The 18193-nt window shown below is 42.1% G+C and overlaps 1 protein-coding gene and 1 long non-coding RNA gene across 2 annotated transcripts; both read right to left on the reverse strand.

Annotated features, from left to right (window-relative positions):
- Positions 1-383: 383 nt before the first annotated feature.
- LOC138212740 (uncharacterized) lies at positions 384-8591 on the reverse strand. Its single transcript, XR_011179489.1, has 2 exons — positions 8121-8591; positions 384-1043 (listed from the first exon to the last, which is right to left on the reverse strand). It is a non-coding gene; the product is annotated as an uncharacterized lncRNA (long non-coding RNA).
- Positions 8592-9394: 803 nt separating this feature from the next.
- Positions 9395-10701, reverse strand: ptf1a (pancreas associated transcription factor 1a). The gene is made up of 2 exons (XM_069173272.1): positions 10082-10701; positions 9395-9827 (listed from the first exon to the last, which is right to left on the reverse strand). The coding sequence occupies exons 1-2, from the start codon at positions 10692-10694 to the stop codon at positions 9625-9627; spliced, it is 816 nt and encodes a 271-aa protein (XP_069029373.1). The 5' UTR covers positions 10695-10701; the 3' UTR covers positions 9395-9624.
- Between the last annotated feature and the right edge of the window lie 7492 nt (positions 10702-18193).

Here is an 18193-nt window from a genome sequence, read left to right on the forward strand (position 1 = left end):
TTTAAAAATACAAACAGGCCAGAGCATTTTTTTTTTAAAACTACAGTTTATAGTAAGTTTAAGACTAGAAAAGAGGAGAAAAAGGACAAATTATCTGGTAACAGCTGCTCAGATGAGAATATTTAGTTTGCACTGCACTCAAGAACTTTGGGTTTTTGACGCAGGTCAGACAACAAAAGAAAGTTTAACAACAATAATCTTTGTACTCTATTTCCTGACATGTTATGGACTAAAAAACAACCAACTATTTTTTTTTTTTTTTTTTTTTTAATCACTGTTTCACTGTTATGTTGATTGCATCCTCACAATATTCTGGGATTGTCTTTCTGTTAATTACTTAACACAGAAATGATGGAAGAAATTTCAGAAAACACAGCAAACAATAACAATACAGACAAAAACGGTTTATTTCTTAAACAAAATTTAGACACATGGTGATTAAAAAAAAAGATGTAGACCCAAATGATGTTATATCATATGAACCTAATTTTTTGTAATAATCAGTTCATATTGTACTGTGGCCCCCAGAGACTGTGACAAAAAAAAATCATGATGCATTTATGCTGGATCCACCAATTTTATTTGATTCTTTCATCCTTTAGCTACAAAGAAAAGTTAAGGACTTGGTAACTTTATAGATGCTTTGATCTGACGAGATAATAAACAGTAGTTATGATAATAATGTATAAAAGTGTTTTTTGAGTCCTTCAGGCTCCCCTCACACGTCAGTGCGTCTCCATGGATACCGACTTTAGGTACATTTCCAGGCTGTTGAAGCGTCTCCGGAGGGTTTCCTTTCACAGCCGCTCTCTTTTGGCCTGCAGGAACAACACATATAGTGTCGGCGCCGAGGCTCGCTGTAAAAAGTAATTGGTTTCATTGGAAAGCAGATAAAAAGCGGTGGCTGGTTGTTGGGGGCTTCCTGCCGAGTTTGACCACTCCTGGGTTAATCGTGGTCCCTCTGAGGATGGAAGCGTTCCCAGTCTGCGCTGGCCACCAGCCACTGGCAGCTCTGACTTACAGCACAGCCGGCTGCGGTTCAGCTGCAGGGACGGGAGGAGGGGAAAGTTAGATGGTGATCAAATGTGCTATTCAAACTATTCTTCCTATAAACTCATGTACAGCTCTAGGAAACACAATTTTTACTTTAGCATTTCCTTTTTAAGACTTGTTACCTGTTGTTCACCCCACTTCAGAAGGACATTTATATTTTCCATTTTCACTATAGAAAGTTAACAATGTCGTTTGTTGTACACTTTTGCAGTTTGAGTCATTTATTCTCATCTCCAAAGTTCATGCTTGTTTGGAAATGATGTAAATTAGTAAAGACAAATATTAAATCAGTTTATTGAAGCCAACCAGTATTTTGTATGAATATTTATTGTGTCCTGGGAATCATTTTCTGAACTCCAAATGGTGTTACTGCACTCTTTGTTGTCTCTACATCATATAATGCAAAAACAATTAAGAGTGAAAATAATGTTGGGTGCTACACTGCTCAGCTCTGAGTGCATAGAGTGTCTCAGTCCAGAGATTTGAGCTCCCAGTTCGTGTGACAACATACTGGACTGGCACACTGAAAAAAACCTTTAACCTGTTAAATTGTTTATCTTGTGAAAAATCTGCTTCACTTACTTGAGTCAGTCTTTGGTCATATCCTTCATTTTTAAACATAACATAAAGCATATATTATAATATACTATTTCCAGTCATCTGAGTGTCAGTCTGTTACTAACTACTCTGCAGATTAACTGGCAAAACAAATGACTTTGACCATAATACCTCAACACTCTCCACTGTGGGCATTTTTTGTATTGATGCTTAATTTCAGGGCTTTCTTTTTCTGCTTTTAAGAAGTAGCCCAATCGTTCACTCTTTCTTTCCATATTTTCATCTAAAAATGTTGACTGTTTGTGTTAAAATCCAAAATGTTTTCTGAGTTTTCTCTTTTAGAAAACACACTTCACAGCAGCTTCCATCCTCAAGTATAGAGAACTACCAGTTGTTAACTTAGAGAAATATGTTTTGTTTTTTCCAGGTTTTTTTCGACTATCTCGACAATCAACTGTTTGTCTTGCAGTCTGTCCAGTTGGCCCAATAAAAGCTTCCATTTCAACACCATAAACGTGGTATGTTCTGCATGCGGGCTTTTGTTTTTGATTGATTTGACGTCCACATAATGCTGACTTTCTCCATCCCATCGACTGACTGAAACGGCCTTTTTGTGCCACTTGACTTTCTCTCTCTCACACAGCTGCATTTGTCTTGCAAATCCATCCCCGCTGCGTCGCGTTCAGGCGAAGGAAAAGAGAGCAGTCGGACATCAGTGAAGTTCAAGCCCGTGAACAAGCGGAGAGGCTGTTCCATAGCAGCAGCTTTTGTCGATATCAAAACGGAGAGCTGGTGAAAAATGATGCATGCTTTTACACCTCTGAATCCTGGCAACTGACAGAGCAAAGGATGGGGGGAGGAGGAGGTCCGGGGTATTAAAACTTTCCCTTCCATGGAGGCTGAAGTCAGTGTTGGAGGCGAACAAAAGAGCCCGGACTAAACGTTGAGTGTCCTCTCGCGCACGACGGGGATCAGCAGCGCAGAATGTGGAGATGGATGGAGACGCACACGTACAAACGGCCGTGACTGAAATTAGCATATTAGTAATTTATCACTTTTTTGTTGATTTATTTGGGGACTTTTTTTTTTTCGGAAAGCGTCAAAAAGAAAATCGATCATTTGTCACTTCATGCGGATTCAGCACCGAGGAGAGCTTATGTTCTGGACATTAAACAAATCACGGAAAAATTCTCATTTCTGTTTCTCTTAAAAATACTCTCGGTTACCTACTTCTATATTGAATTTACATATGTATCTTCTGCCTCGAAATTCCCTCTGAAATCTGCCCAGTCTGCTTCATTTCCATATCTTTTCAAAGGAGCTTCCTCGGTGAATAGACTGTAATATTTCATGATGGGGCACGCAAAAGCTGTGCACAATACCTCTCATATCCACTCCGCTTTCAGCCGCAACAAAGATCATAGCACGACGTCTTTATGGCTAATTCAGTCAAAGGCGCATCTCCCGTCCTCCGGCGAGGAGGTCAGCCCGCCGTGTTCCGTCCACCGGGGGGGTTTTCAGAGGCCAGAGGCGGCCAGCTGGCTCCGTCACACCAGCGCGCGCGCGCGCGCACACACGCATTACCAGTATAAGCATTTAGTTATATGGGATTATTGTTTGGGCTTCACAACTATAAATTTCACTGCAGGAAAGATATTAAAAATTAAAAAAAAAAAAAAAAAAAAAAAAAAAAAAAATTAAAAAACATTTTTTTTTTTTTTACAATTATACTATACATAAAGACAGCTTTAAGAATGACACAATAATATAAAAGAATAATTAAGTACCAGTAATTCAGGATTTAGTGGGCTGTGAGTGATATTTTTCTGCAACAACACGCTCTGATAACATCAATATGTTTAATACTGATATGTTGTGTTAAAAAATATTTTGACTTGTTGTGTGGTGCTCTGGATTATGTACATCATCCTGCTAAAAAGTATTTTGAATATGTTTTTCTCGTCACATTTATTTTAAATGTTATCTCCAACGTTGAACTGTTATGAATGCATATTATAAAGGTTACATTGAATGCGTCATCAGATCGAATCGATGGATTGATCGGGAGAATGAAATGTCAATATCTCCATCGGGTTGACCACCGTCACTTAATATTTAATCCTTCCTCTTAAAGTCACTCTTAGGACAAAGAGGTGGTCCCACTTGTTGTTGCTGCACATCACGTGCCTCTGCTGCTCTCACGGGGGCGCGAGATGCGGCCAAAATCCCAGCGCGCAGCTCTCTTACGATCCCTTAGTGTAAAGCCAAACTGGAAACACGCCTTGAGCTTTTACGCATGAACGTATCAGAAGCGAAGTTAGAGATAAAAGGGAAAATGTCATTTGAATAAGACGTTCAGAGGTCAGTTTTTCCTCTTGCATATATTCTCAATCATTCTCTGACTGAAGCTCCCGTTTCTTCTTTATAAAACCAACTAACACACTCATAAAAAAAATACAAATTAAAAATAAAATAAAAAAAAAACGGTTTATCACAGAGGAATGTAAAAGTGAAATGGTTGAGTTTATTTCACTATGACTCTAAAAGTTCAAATGTTCCTCCATGCGCACTCACTCCAGCTCCACTTCATGCGCCAAGGAGCAGTCCATTTAAACTAATCCAAACCATCACTGCTTGTGGTCAACAATACAACGTGATATCCCTAAAATGTTCACCGCAGTCTGCCATAAAGAGAAGAACTCCTAATCGAATTACTTACCCACTAATTCTTCTCCATTAGCCGCCCAGATTTTCTCAATGGGGAAAGCTGTTCGTGCGCCCCGTAGCCACTTGTTGCTGGCGCATAAAGTTGGAGCTTTTGAGAAGTTAAATATCCCGGAAAGAACACAAGTTAGTATCTCAAGGGCTTTACGAGGACAAAAGACCAGCGCCTTAGCACCATATGCTTAATGGCTACAGCCGTCCAGCCTTTATTGAAGGCAAAAAGTGGTCCTTTAAAAGTTGGAAAGGCTCCTTTATTTTAGTTAGATGGAGCACTTGCGCACAAAACCAGAAGCGCGCGTTGCCATTGACTCGCCCCTTTTCTCTTTCTTTCAGGAGTCTGAAGCGGCCACCGTCATCGCCCGTTTCACTCCAGCATAAGCTTTTCATCACCGGGCTTTGTTCCCGGTGAAAGTAATGCTGCGAATCAAAGAGATGACAATATTTTCCATCAGCTTGGAGACCCTGGACAAGAGCCCTCGAGCTTTGGCAAAAATCAGGGCCGGTTATTCATCCTGTCACTCCGCACCTGTGGTCCCGCATTCAAAGTATACAAACCTGTCCCTATTAACATTAATTATTCACAAACAACACAAAGGCTGAAATAGAGCAGGTTGAAGTCTGTTTATGGCTCCTAAATGTTTTATTCCTCTGAAGATGTGCCCAAGCTTTTTTCTTCCCCTCGCTCGCCACCGAGTGCCAGTCTCTCTTTCAGCCTTGAGTAGCCCTACAGTTCGGATCGTACAATCGCAGCATCTGCTTAATCTTGCGGATGAAAATATGACACAAAACACAGCTGATGGAGGGTTTGTCACATCCTGGTAATGAGTCATCAACGCGAGAAACAATGGGTGCGGGATGGTGAGAGCCGTATGGTTCCGGGGGCACTCGGGACAGTTTGCTTTCTTGTGGAGAAGCACCAGGTGATGGCAAGAAAATTGTCTTTCCGAGGAGAACACACCAAATCCACCTCCTTTCTCTCCTTGAAAAAAATAGAAGACATAAATTTAATTGGCTTATCAAGGCGCGACGAAAAGAGCTCGCTGTTAATTGGCTGCGGGTGCACAAAACAAACGCAGGGACATGTTTGGCCTGGCTGGCCCGCGCTGCGCTTTCAGCCCAGTGTCACATCATTGAAAATGTGTTTTATTATTACAAAACGTCATGCTTTACAGTGGCCATATTGTATCGTGGACAAAGGCTGATGGAACATCAAAGACTTGGAAAACGGTGCCAAACCCGTCTCGAAGACACTGCGAGGGCCTCACTCTTTGCTTGCTTTTAGGCAGCTGCTGTCCAGGGACTCGGCGGCGGGGAAATGAAAAGAGACCAAGTTTGAGCTACCAGGTGCATCCCCGGAGAACACGGCGGAGATAGATCTCCTCCAGCGGGACAAGGAAACGCTCGTGAAGATGTCATTTAAACTGGACTGTCACGTGTGTGTGTGTGTGTGGGGGGGGGGGGGGACGCACAAAAGTGATCCCGTCTTCCTCTCCTCCAGCCGCACACAGCCCTCTGCTTCCTCTTCAGGCAGCGACAGCCATCCGGACCTCCGAGTGTCTGACCAGGTCAGCCGCACAGCTGACACGCTGATGCCATGCTGGACATGAAATAAAGCTCGGAGTCGGAGGTGTTCATGATGACTCCAGGGGCTGGATTCCCCAACGAGATAATCTGCAAATGCAGTCGATTTGTGTCTCCTGTTGCGTCTCATCCAGCGCGCCAACATGCGGCCTGAAAGCGGATTTGACTTCATTAGAGATTAGATACAACGTCTTACTTTCTCCTCCTGAACGCGTCAGTCAGAGCCGTTTAACTAAAGCTTCACTACACCACTGGCGCTTTTTTTTTAATCGCCTCACACGTCTTTCCTCATCACTTCATATTTCTTTCCAGCCACATTTTCACAGCAACTGGTGCGTAAAAGTGCCAAAATGCCGTTAACTCCGTGGGGTGAAGACATCAAATGATCTTCAACAAGGATGAAGCAAAGTTGTGCAAAAGAAATAAAACGACTCACTGATAAATTCTTCTGATTTTAAGTCTTTTATGAGCTGAAGATTCCCTCCGTGGTGAGCTGGAGAAACATTAGTGATTAGTTGGCTGGCCGGTTTAAATGGCCTGTCTGTCATTATGTCATTTATTAAAGTCATTACGTAACATCTGACACTCCAGTAAAGTATTAGTGTCAGAAGTCCCGCAAAGTTTTTTTCTTTTAATTACAATTAAAGTGAAACGTGTGTTAAAGCAACCGATTTTTATTCTTAATGATCAGAGAAAGTCATATTGTGAGACATGTTATTCAATCTTTAAGAACTAAAGTTGTAGCTCAGAACAGAACTACAGAGTTTGATATATGAAATTATATTAATATATATTATATTTTTAGTCGTTTTTTTTTTTTTTTAAAGGGAATTAGATCCCGTGCAGAAATCAAACTGTTCGCTCTAATGAAAAATAAAGAATGAAAAGCCAAAACATCCTGATAATATCTGAAGAGGTGGCACAAAAGCGATGTGAGAACTGCATTTAATACCAATAAGACTAAAGTCTAAATGTGCTAAAGTATTGAAAGCATAAACGCCCATTTTAAAACCGGGTTTCTCTCCGAGTCCATTACTGACGGACTTGTTTGTAATTAGTTGTTCTTGTGGTTTAAACTTTTGAGCATTTTAATGAGCTTCTTCAGATTACCAACATCCTTTAAATAAAAGATGAAAATCAAATGTGGTGAACTTTTTCAGTAAAGAACAATGATGAACAAAATCGCAGTTGGCGCTTTTAAAGTTTAACTGAATGAATTTTGCATCAAAGCTAAAGGCTTCACTTCCGTGGAAGAAACCACTGATGGTTTTTACTTAAAACGTGATTTATGTGTCAGAATTTCAAACATGCCGCTTTAACCTCAAAGTCTATTTTTTCCCCCCTTTTTATATATCTGAATAAATCCTGATTCTAACTTTAGAAATATGGCTTTAGTCTGATTTTCTCTTTCAGTATTCAGACTGGTTTCAGAAGTTAGGATTAATCCTCTGGATGCTTTGATCCCCAGAGGTCTATGATTCGCTTTATAATTCCTATTTTTCATAATTGTGGCAGCTCTCTCTCTCTGCCCTGTTCAGCACACTGTAGGTATGAAAACGCTGTGCGTGTCTGTGGTCAATCAGCGGTCTTTGAGCTCAGCGCCGAGCCTTTCTCAACCAAATTACCGCGTGGCGTGGCCCATAATGTCCCGGCCTGTTGGGAGCTAAAGGAAATAAAACCTGTCAGACAGTAAAATGCTCGCGTCCTTTTAAGCCGTGCCAAGCCCAGAGCCGGAGTGACAAGATAGCCGGGAGTGTTTCAGCCTGTCCCTTCCGCTTGGCTGCGAGCGCACCAAAGGACGCTGAGAGGCGCTTTGCGTTGCGCACACTGAAAAGCATCAACGGCACAAAGGCGCGAAGGTGCGAGGAACTACAACGCTACCACTGTTTTAAACCCCCGACTCAATCAAAGCGGAACCCGCCCTCCTGCCAAACAGATGAAGCTGCTTTGACTCTCGAACATTTGACTTTCTAATGGCTGTAATAGGATTACATGCTCCTGTCGCGCTGGTAATGAGAGGCGGACGGACTCAGACAACCTGAGAGTGAAGCTGAGGAGAGAAACACGTGCGTGAACCTTTAAACAGTTTGGTTAACAAGCAGAACAAATGAAAGCTCAGTACCTGAATTATAACTGTAAAAAGATCAATAGGCCCACTGAGATCATGTGATAATGAAGACAAACAGAAACAGGAGCGAACCCACCTGATGAGCTGGAGGTGATTAAAATCCAAACTCCAGGATGGTGTAAGGAGCTCCAGGATGGTGTAAGGAGCCTGCAGCTCCAGGATGGTGTAGATGGTGTGAGGAGCCTGCAGCCCCAGGATGGTGTAAGGAGCTCCAGGATGGTGTAAGGAGCCTGCAGCTCCAGGATGGTGTAGATGGTGTGAGGAGCCTGCAGCCCCAGGATGGTGTAAGGAGCTCCAGGATGGTGTAAGGAGCCTGCAGCCCCAGGATGGTGTAAGGAGCTCCAGGATGGTGTAAGGAGCCTGCAGCTCCAGGATGGTGTAAGGAGCCTGCTGCTGCGGCGCCGCAGCGCGCCCCCATCAGCCGTGTGCTCGCAGCCTTTGGGTCCACATGGTTCATATACGCGGTGGCGTTGGTGGAGTGGGGGCGGCCGCAGAGGAGGCCGAGGGGACACATGTTGGAGGGATGCCACTGCCACGGGAAAATCTGTCCCCGCAGCACCTGGCAGCACAGAGCGGCATTCAACAGCCTCCCACCACACGGCGGCTCGCCCGCGTGCGCTTTAAACACCTTCAGCTGTCCGGGTATACCGTGTCTTCTCATTAGCATCTCGTTTGCATATTTATGTCACAACATCGGCCTGCATTAGTTTGGGTTCCCCTCTTCTCACTCAATCAGTGTTTCAGTTAAAAGTTCATCTGGTCGGTGAGCAGCATGCGCGTGCACGACTGTACAAGATGTTTCATTCATCTACCAGCAATAATATATCTTGGATATGAATAATTTGAAGGTCCAACATTTACAGTAATGTTTTGATCTCATGATTTAAGAGCTGCTGATGGAAATGGACTGGAAATAAACTAAGAATTGTGTGTGTGTGTGTGTGTGTGTGTGTGTGTGTGTGTGTGTGTGTGTGTGTGTGTGTGACACGTGTTTGTTAGTTTCATTAAGCTTGTAGCCACGCCTCCTGGACTTCATTAGCTCCGTGAAATTGTCCCAGCACAACTTTAATTTGTGAGAAAATCCTGAGAAATATCCAGGAATTGAAACTATAACTTTATGTGTCAATAATTAACTTTAAAGCTCCACATGTTCAACATGTGTCAACGGTGATGCTGAATATATACTTTCATATTTGACCAGATAAGTAATAACAATTCAATTCAAAGCTCTGTTGTGAAATGAAATAAGAGTCGCAGCATAATGTTTTTCTTTTCATCTTATGGTTTTATTTGCAGATCGGATATAAATATAAATCATTGGACAACAATATAAAAATACATTTTCTCTGTCATTGCAATTAAATTAAAACTTATATTATCACGTGTAAAAAAATAAATACATGATTGCCAGTTGCTTGAATTACAAAATAAAATTATCAACATGATAAAAAACTATTTACAACACTGAATACCATACCGGAAACTGAGTGTTCACAATAAAATGACATTAACATAATCCACTTCATTTAGTCTTCACATTTACAATGTGTGGTTTTAAAGGCGGGTTCTGGTGGTTCTGTTCAGGCCACCAGGCCGAAGGGAGGTTCGTTTTCAATGTCCGTGAGGCCCGGTTTGTTGTGGAGTTTCCGCGGGTCCTCCGGTGTCCAGACCTTCGCGGTGCGGATGATGTTCTGCTCTCGGAGCTGCTTTTCATCCGACCAGGACAGAGAGTGACCGGCCAGAGGAGGGAGGCCGTAGTCCGGGTCACTCGGGGAGGGAGACCCTGGGGAGGGAGAAACGGAGAACAGGAACATTAATATCAAGCTTTGTTCATTCTCTTCTGGTTTGTTTCCTCTGTGGTCATTATTCTGGAAAACCACGAGTATAAAGATCCAAACAGACTGCAGAGAAACTCAAACTTAAGAGAGAGGCAACTGTTCAGAGTGGAAGTCTACAATTTATGCAAAATGCACAAAGTGTGCATCTTTTTCACTCATGCACCCTTTCAGAATAAGAGAGATCAATGTCTTTACGTACTTGTCCCTCTGTGGCAGATGATGATTTTCTTGGGTTGCGCGTGCGTCTCGCTGCTGGGGTTTCTAATGGGCAGATCGGACTGCACGAGCTCGGCCAGGAAGTTGATGTATCCGATGGCGAGCCGCAGAGTGTCCACCTTGGACAGCCTCTTTTCGTAGGGCAGCGTCGGGATGTGGGAGCGCAGCCCCTCGAAGGCGTCGTTGATGGACTGCATCCTCCGCCGCTCCCGGACGTTGGCCGCCTGCCTCAGCTGCTGCATCTCCACCTCAGACCTCATCCGCCTCCTGCGCTTCAGGAACGGCCCGCCGTGGTGGCCCATCTGCGGCGACAGGTCCGCGGTGTCATACGAGAAGGTGGAGGACGAGGAGGAGAAGGACAGGTTGCCCGTGTCGTAGTCTCCGTGCGCCGCTCGGCCGCCGTCTTTGCTGTAGTAGTCTTGGAAGTGACTCGTCAGGAAGTCGACGTCGTCATCTAGAAAGTCATCCGTGTCCAAGTGTCCATCTCTGGAGGACTGGTCGGTGAAGAAGTCGTCATCGTCGAAGTATGGAGGGGAAGAGAAGGAGTCGAGTCCGGAGAAGGGGTCCAGCACACTGTCCATCTTTATACTGTCCATCTTTGTCTGTGCTGTTGTCGCGGAAACAACGACGCGACGCGTTGTTCCTTCTTTTATTGACTCGTGACTCTGCGCTCGCTGCTCACGCTCAACATTTACTTTTAGCTGAAGAACAGGCACGCGAGGCTTATTTATAACGACATCCATAGGCGCGTGCCGTTTGCCAATCGGGCCAACCAATCACAGCTCGGTCCGCGAGACGCACCTCGGGATAATCCCCCCTGTAAACCACGCCCCCCCCCCCCCCCCCCCCCCACACACACACACACACACACACACACACACACCGTGGGTACTTGCTCTAACATCTCAACTCTGCACTGTCACCGGCTGGTCCTCCTGCACCAGACTCCGCTTACAAATCAGCCAATTTAAGGTTCAATAAATCATTCTGCAGAAGTAAAGACAATGATCAGAGTTATTACACCAGAAGGCTTTAAAGCTTCTCTCTTTTTTTTTTTAAAGATAGTGTTTGCAGGTTTTTTTCCAAGACATGGTTCTGCTCCCAATGACCATATTTAAGATTAAAACGAGTCAACTTGACCTCAGTTGTTTGTCCACAACCAAGAAACTGCCCGAAATGATTGGTGTTCAAATAAACAGGCTGTATGCAACAGGTTGTCTGATAAAAGGTTGTTGCAGGATGTTACCTGAAATTCTCCAAACTGCAACAGGTTTCATAAATCGATCAACTTGTTTACCAAACCTGAACACAAGATGCGATTAAAATAACTACAAGCAAATTACATTTTAGCAGGTTATTCATTTTATTTATGACATGCTGTGTGGATTTTCCCCAGTAACCATACAGATAACAGTTAGAATGGTTTTAATAGATTATGTGTCAGTTTGGTGAAACAAAAGGTGTTTTTTTTCCCTCAGATTAAAGCAACAAATAGTTCTAATAAAAACGCTCGTGGAGGTCTTAGATTCAGTGCATTAGGTGTCCCAAAACCCTGACGTCAGCAGGTTATGATATGCTCTTTATGATTCTGTGCATCTCTTACTTTAACAGAGCTGTCATGAGCTTATTTCATAAAACAAACAAAAAAACAACGTTATTATTAGTAAACCACCCATATCATGGGAAATTAGACTAAGAATAATAACAACGATATGTTTACGGTCTATTTCTTTTGTGAGAGTGAAGTCAGATAATTCAACATAGCATTTTTAAACATAGAATAATAGAGACGCAGTAGACAGAGAAAACAAAAAAAAGGTCACATAAAACATGACTATGAAACGAGTGTGCAAACAGGGATCTCAAAGCGTTCAGTGTACAACTCACGAAGGAGCCGTATTACAAGATCACCTATAAAAATGAACAACCTCAAAGGTAGTTTCAGAATGAACACAGTCAAAAGGAAATCATCATGAATCCTCCTTTAAACGTGCCGGAGCAGTTTGGGAGTTTGGCATGAAAAGATGTATGGAGATAAAAACAAACATTGACGGTATTTGATAGGATTTCTCTTCAATGTAAACAAACAGAAGAATGAGCGGTGTCGCTCCGTGTTTTCTCTTCCTCTCTCCACGCAGCCGCCGCCGTGCTGAACAGACTCATTTATTTCGCAGTAAGTGGGCAGCGCTGCAGCCATAAAGACATGCACCAGTAGAGTGGTCGATGCGCCACTTGTGCCAGCCAGTGCGGGTTTTGATTGGGAGAACTGGTTGACAAATAAAAGCACAGTGGTGGGCCTTGAGGCGCGCGCCTCACAGACACCTCACGCGACAAATGAAGGCACCCCGGTACACCGAAAGGAGAGTGTCCATCGGTCTGTAAGTACGCATCTATTCAGCCCATTCAGAGGGACTCACTTTGTTCTGGGAGGAAAATGGACCTTTTGCAGGGGCAGGCTGCGTGCGCGCGCACCGCGTGAGCGTGTGGATATTGGTGGCGCAATAGAAAGCTGCAACACGAGCTGTGGCCGTGGGAAGAAGGCCACTTGTGTCCCCATCGTCAGTCAATGCAACATGTCGTGTTGTAAATGAGGCTTGTGTTGCTGTCTACATAATGAAGCTGTAGCTGGGAGCCCGCGTGGCTCTCAACAGGCGCACAATATCCGCACGTCCCGGTACCAACCAACCAGGTGCTGAACGGAGCACCGACTCTGACGAACCCCCCCCCCCCCCCCCCCACACACACACACACACCTTGCTGCACCGAGGACCACACCTCGAACCAGCACCGCACCCACCAGAAGAACAACACAATCTTCCATCAGTATTCATCAATGGAAGAGAAGTCCAACCAGACACGAGCTGGTCCCCGGGACTCAGAACCAGTCAGTCATTCAGAACCAGACTGGGTTCATTCAAAGAGCTGACCTCAGCAGGAAGCTGCATGTCCATAAACCTCAGCTCACCCTGGGAAACAAGTGCTGGAGTCCTACATGCGCTAAGTGGAGGGAAGACATGAGAGTATGTATCTGAGAACTGCACAACAATATCAAGATAAACAAATAACAAAAAAACAAAAACGAAAAACAACAAAAGTTATGAACGTGTCATGGTGACATGATTTACTGAAATTCCTTGTGTGTAAATTTAAAACCAGGCTGCTTAGACACAGTCTTTATAGATACATCTAATTATTAGCATCTCACCTCTGCTGCTAATTAATAAGAAGGGCTTAACACTTTATTGTTTCTACTTTTGTACGAGTATCCATACATGTTATAAGATATGTTTAAGAGTTTTTAAGATGAGTTTGACTTAAAGTTTACACGCTTACAGTCTCGAGTTTACATTTAATTCCCTTCAGGGAATCAAGTGTGGGAAAGTTCTGAAAGTCCTGGCTTTGGAAAATAGGCTATACATTAAAAATAATACAAAATAATAATACAAAAATAAAAGAGCCTACCAAAGAATATTGGTGGTTTATCTGCTCTTTATCGTCATTGTGGATCCTACATATTAAGTAGCCTTCATGGTAAATACATATATAAAACCTTTTCTCTTTCGAGATAAAAGTCAGATTGGTTTTCTCCTAATTTTAAACTCTAAAATGATCCTTCAAATGGAAACTGTGATGTTTTTACATTTTAAATGTTTCTCTGATGAAGTGTGAAGATGATGAGGACCAACGGACCGATGATGATGATGATGATGATGATTCTTATTCTTCATTACACTCACATTGGGACCCGCCCTGGTCTAAACTCTGACATTAAGGCAACATTGTGTGTCCCTGTTATAAAAGCGTGTGTGTCCCCTCCGCTGAAAACCAGACGATAATTCGAACCGTGCAGGTTTTTAACGCGCCGTGACCGCGCGCTCCATGACGTCTCATTGATGAACGTGCTGTCATTCTGAACGGGCCGACCTGCGCGAGCGGCGCAAGTGTTTGGGTTCCCATGCAGCCCCTCGGTCTGCAGCATGCAGCAGGCTGGACGGGGCATTGAACACCGGCCACACTGGTCACGGTGCGCGTCAGAGGTGGCGTGTATGTAACAAAACAAAACAAAACAAAACGAAACGAAACGAAACAAAACAAAACAAAACAAAACAAAACAAAACAAAACAAAACAAAACAAAACAAAACAAAACAAAACAAAACAAAACAAAACAAAACAAAACACAACAAACATGCTTACTGGTGGTGATAAACTGTAAATTATGACACTGTCAGTCATATTCGACTGAATGATAATAACTCGATCAATATCTGCTTCAGAGGTCTGAGGTATCATTTTTACAGTCTTTATCATCAGATAGGAGGTTTTTTTTATGTCCACGTTCCTATTTCAGTTGAATCAACCCCAATTCTGAAAAATCAATTCATAAAAATCAATTGATAAAAAAGGAAGCCCATTGCTTGTTACTTCTTAGTTAGTCTACTAACCTTTAGAAGAAAGAAATGAATAAATAGGCTTTAATAAACAATTATATATATAGCTATACTGACTTTATAAATGATCTATTATAATAATTATTATTAGAAATGATTATTGTAATTATTATTGGCATTATTCCTATTATTATGAATAGTAGTAGTAGCAATAACATAACGGCTTTCATTTAGTTCATAAAATGTAAATTGTCTTTTCTACTCTTTATATTAAGTGTACGTGATTTTAGAATAATGATCTAATAGATTATTTTTAGTTACCAAGAAATAAGAATCTAATTTAAATAGTAATTTCCTTAAAAGAAAATGTGAATTCATCATTTATAATTGATCAGCATATACCTGTGTGTTTTCTTCCATGCAAAAATAATTTGTGTCTGTATCACATGATTTAGTTGTTTTGAGAAAACCACTGGAAGGACTCGACAGAGCGCTGCTGTTATCACATCAGGAAGTTTATCTGCAGTAAAGTTCCTGAAAGCAGCAGTTCAAAGTTCAAATCTTAAAATATATTCATTTCAAAGTGTAAAATGTCAAACTGTAAATGTGTTTCCTCAGTTGGTGTCCTGAGAATCTCACCTGCAGGTCTGGAAAAGGAAATCCAGAAAGTGAACTGCCAGACAAACGTGTGGAATTAGAGCCGCAACTAATCCTCCCACAACTGACTCAGCGGTAATCCCTGTAATCTCTGGCTGCGGGGGATTATCCATCTGGATGACTACAACAAATTAAAAGGATTTACTGAATAGTAATTTAACAATTTGATTAGATGCATCTTCAACAACCTTTGCTTTGTTGGCCACTTAAAGGCGGCTGATGACCTGATCAGCTCAAAGGTTTTGTTTGATTCATGATGTCATCGAGGTCATTTGTTGTTGTTTGGTGTCCAAAAGATTTCAAAGTATTTAAATAGGTTTCAGATTGAACTGTATATGGTCTGTATGACACATTTAGCTTTTATCCATTTAACATGTAAACATGACATAATAAAATGAGCGTTTATGTTTATGACACATCTGAGGATCTGAGAGATTTAATGAGTTTTATTTGACCTATTTGATGGATTGTAACGGCAGATTCGGACATTTTAAGGTTAAAGATTTTCAGTTTTTCTTGTCAAAACACTAAATATAGATTTCCATACCTGGAAGAGTAGAAATCGTATTATTTACTTAGATTAGCGGTTCAAATGTTGTCTAATTTACAGCAAGTATGACTGAAATGTTAAAGGAATAAACCGTCAGTGTACTTTACTTTTAAAATACGATGTTTTACAGCTTTCTGTTTGTGGCTGGTTGAAAGTTAGTTTGGTGGTAAATGAGGTTGAGTAAAAGTTTCTGGGTTCCACAGACTGATGAGTCATGAGTCAGTTAGACAAGCAGCCCCATAAACTCTGTTCATATTTGACAAATCTGCAATCTACAATTTACACGCAGTGCCAATGAGCTGTGTCCGTGGAGGAAGTTGCATCCAGTCACAGGACAGAAATTCATATTTTCTCTGCATTTATTATCATTTTTCTAAGAAAACTATTCGAAATGTTCTGTTATCAGTGCAACTAAATACTATTCAAGTTTTCAAACTCCTTGCGGGTTTCAGCAACTCTCACCTCTGTAACAGTGTGAAACATCCTCATCATCATTTTATTTTACACACCTGTTAACTAAGCATGAAGCACTCCAATAACTCTCCGTCTCTCCGTCCAACTCAGTCAGATCACACACATCCATGTAAACAGGGCTGAAAGCAGGTCACCGGTGTCAGCGTGTTGGCTGCAGCCTTAGCACCGGGAAGGCCTGGGAATCCTGCCACATGCAGGCGGGATGCGGACAGCGCATGCACAAATTAAAGAGCTCTCTGTGGGTGATGAGGGTGCACCACTTGTTCAGGTCAGAGGTCAGAGGCTTCAGGGTTCAGGCTGACTTTACATTCACACAACTTTACTTCTTCTGTGGCGCACAACAACACATATTGATGAGTCCGATAGAATCACAATAAGTATTTACATCTGTACAGCTCACAAGCATACATGCTCCTTCATATTTCAGACAGTCTCCACTTGTACATCCTTTTTTATTCTTCAGCACCTTTTGGTTTAGAGGCAGCATTGGTCATTATTTAAAAATGCCCCAAAAGTGTTTTGATTAAAGTAACAGCGTCATCTAGTGGGTGTAGTAACTGTGATGGACGCCAAGGAGGAAGTCAGGTGATGTACTCTTAAATTATGTTCAGTCCACTCCGTTCTCATTACCAGAGCATCTTTTTTCACGGCTATTAAGAGATAAGAACAAAGTATACCTGAGCGGTTATGCAGCACAGCAAAGTGGTCGAAAAAATATTAAGTACAAATTGGGAAAAGTCCACATCAAGAGAAGATGAGGGGCGGTTGGTGAAGTAACCCAAACCGTGATCCTCTCCGAACCCTAACCAAGTCGTTTTTGTGCCTGACCAGAATTAAACAGCGACGTTGTCACGTGACCCAAACCATCGTCTCTTCTGAACCATATGCACTTTGATTTTGGTTCATAAATGTTAAATACCTGCTGTGTCTTTGTGAGACAGTTCGAGTGTAATCACATTAGATCCGACTGCTCTGATTGATATTGATATTTTGCTTACTTTCTTCTTTTTTTAAATTTTTTGTTTTACATCTGTGGCTTTCAGCACCACAAAAAGTTATAAAGTTCAAAAGTGCATCAGATGTACAGGAAACATGGCGGTTTGCAGCGAGTCGGTCTTCACCACACTGAAACTCATTATAATCCAAACCATAATGTTGATCTGAACCCAACCAAACCTTTACCGTATTACTGTAAGAGGTCTTCTTTTGTTGTTATTGTTGTTGTTGTTCAAATAACGGTCTGATTCTGGATTGAACTCATCTTGGAGCAACATTAAGGGGTGTAAAATACTGCATGAATACGAATACCTATAAATGCGCTTGACTTTCTGAATCAGAGAATTCCAAGTGACGATGTGAAAAGGTGTCTAAATGGAACAATATTGAGTTATATTGTATTATATTCTCGACATCTGCAGTTATTTTGAGGTAAACGTTTATTTGTATCTCAGACTCAGAGGAAAACTTTAGGATGAGACTGCAGGTGAAAGTCTTTTTGATTCAGTAAAAGATCATTCTAATTGTTGTGTTATGAACCTGAGTAAACTGAACTGACTAAAAGATATCCATTTATATCTTCAGCAGCTTAATAGACCTCTTCGGTAATTTGTATTGATTTATACCAAAATGTTCAAATCTCAGATAAATTAAAACTTAGTTAGTTAAATATGTTGTTGCGACAATTCTGCTTCATTTCACAAATCTAAACTCCCAACATCTTTTCCGGGTCAGAGGGAAGTTCAGTGTCTTCTCAAGGACACCTTGACAGTAGTTGTTGGAGGGGGGCCTCCAAACACCCCCCACCCCCCATCCCAACCCCTTCCTTTCCGCTACAAGATGAGTGGCATAAACACCATCGAAGTTTTTATTCTAATCCTCAGAAGTCCTTGAGGGTGCTATAGCCATGGAGGGCGGGGGAGGGGGGGGGGCAGTCAGGGTAATTGACTCATCTGCTGCTGTCTCTAATTGATTTAGGCATTAATCTGGTGGCCCAGACTCGGAGCTGGGCTAATATGTGAGGAGAGC

Source organism: Embiotoca jacksoni, unplaced genomic scaffold (assembly GCF_022577435.1).
Source record: "Embiotoca jacksoni isolate LCO1_2020_lvr unplaced genomic scaffold, fEmbJac1.0.p SCAF_59, whole genome shotgun sequence".
NCBI classification, from domain to species: Eukaryota; Metazoa; Chordata; class Actinopteri; family Embiotocidae; genus Embiotoca; species Embiotoca jacksoni.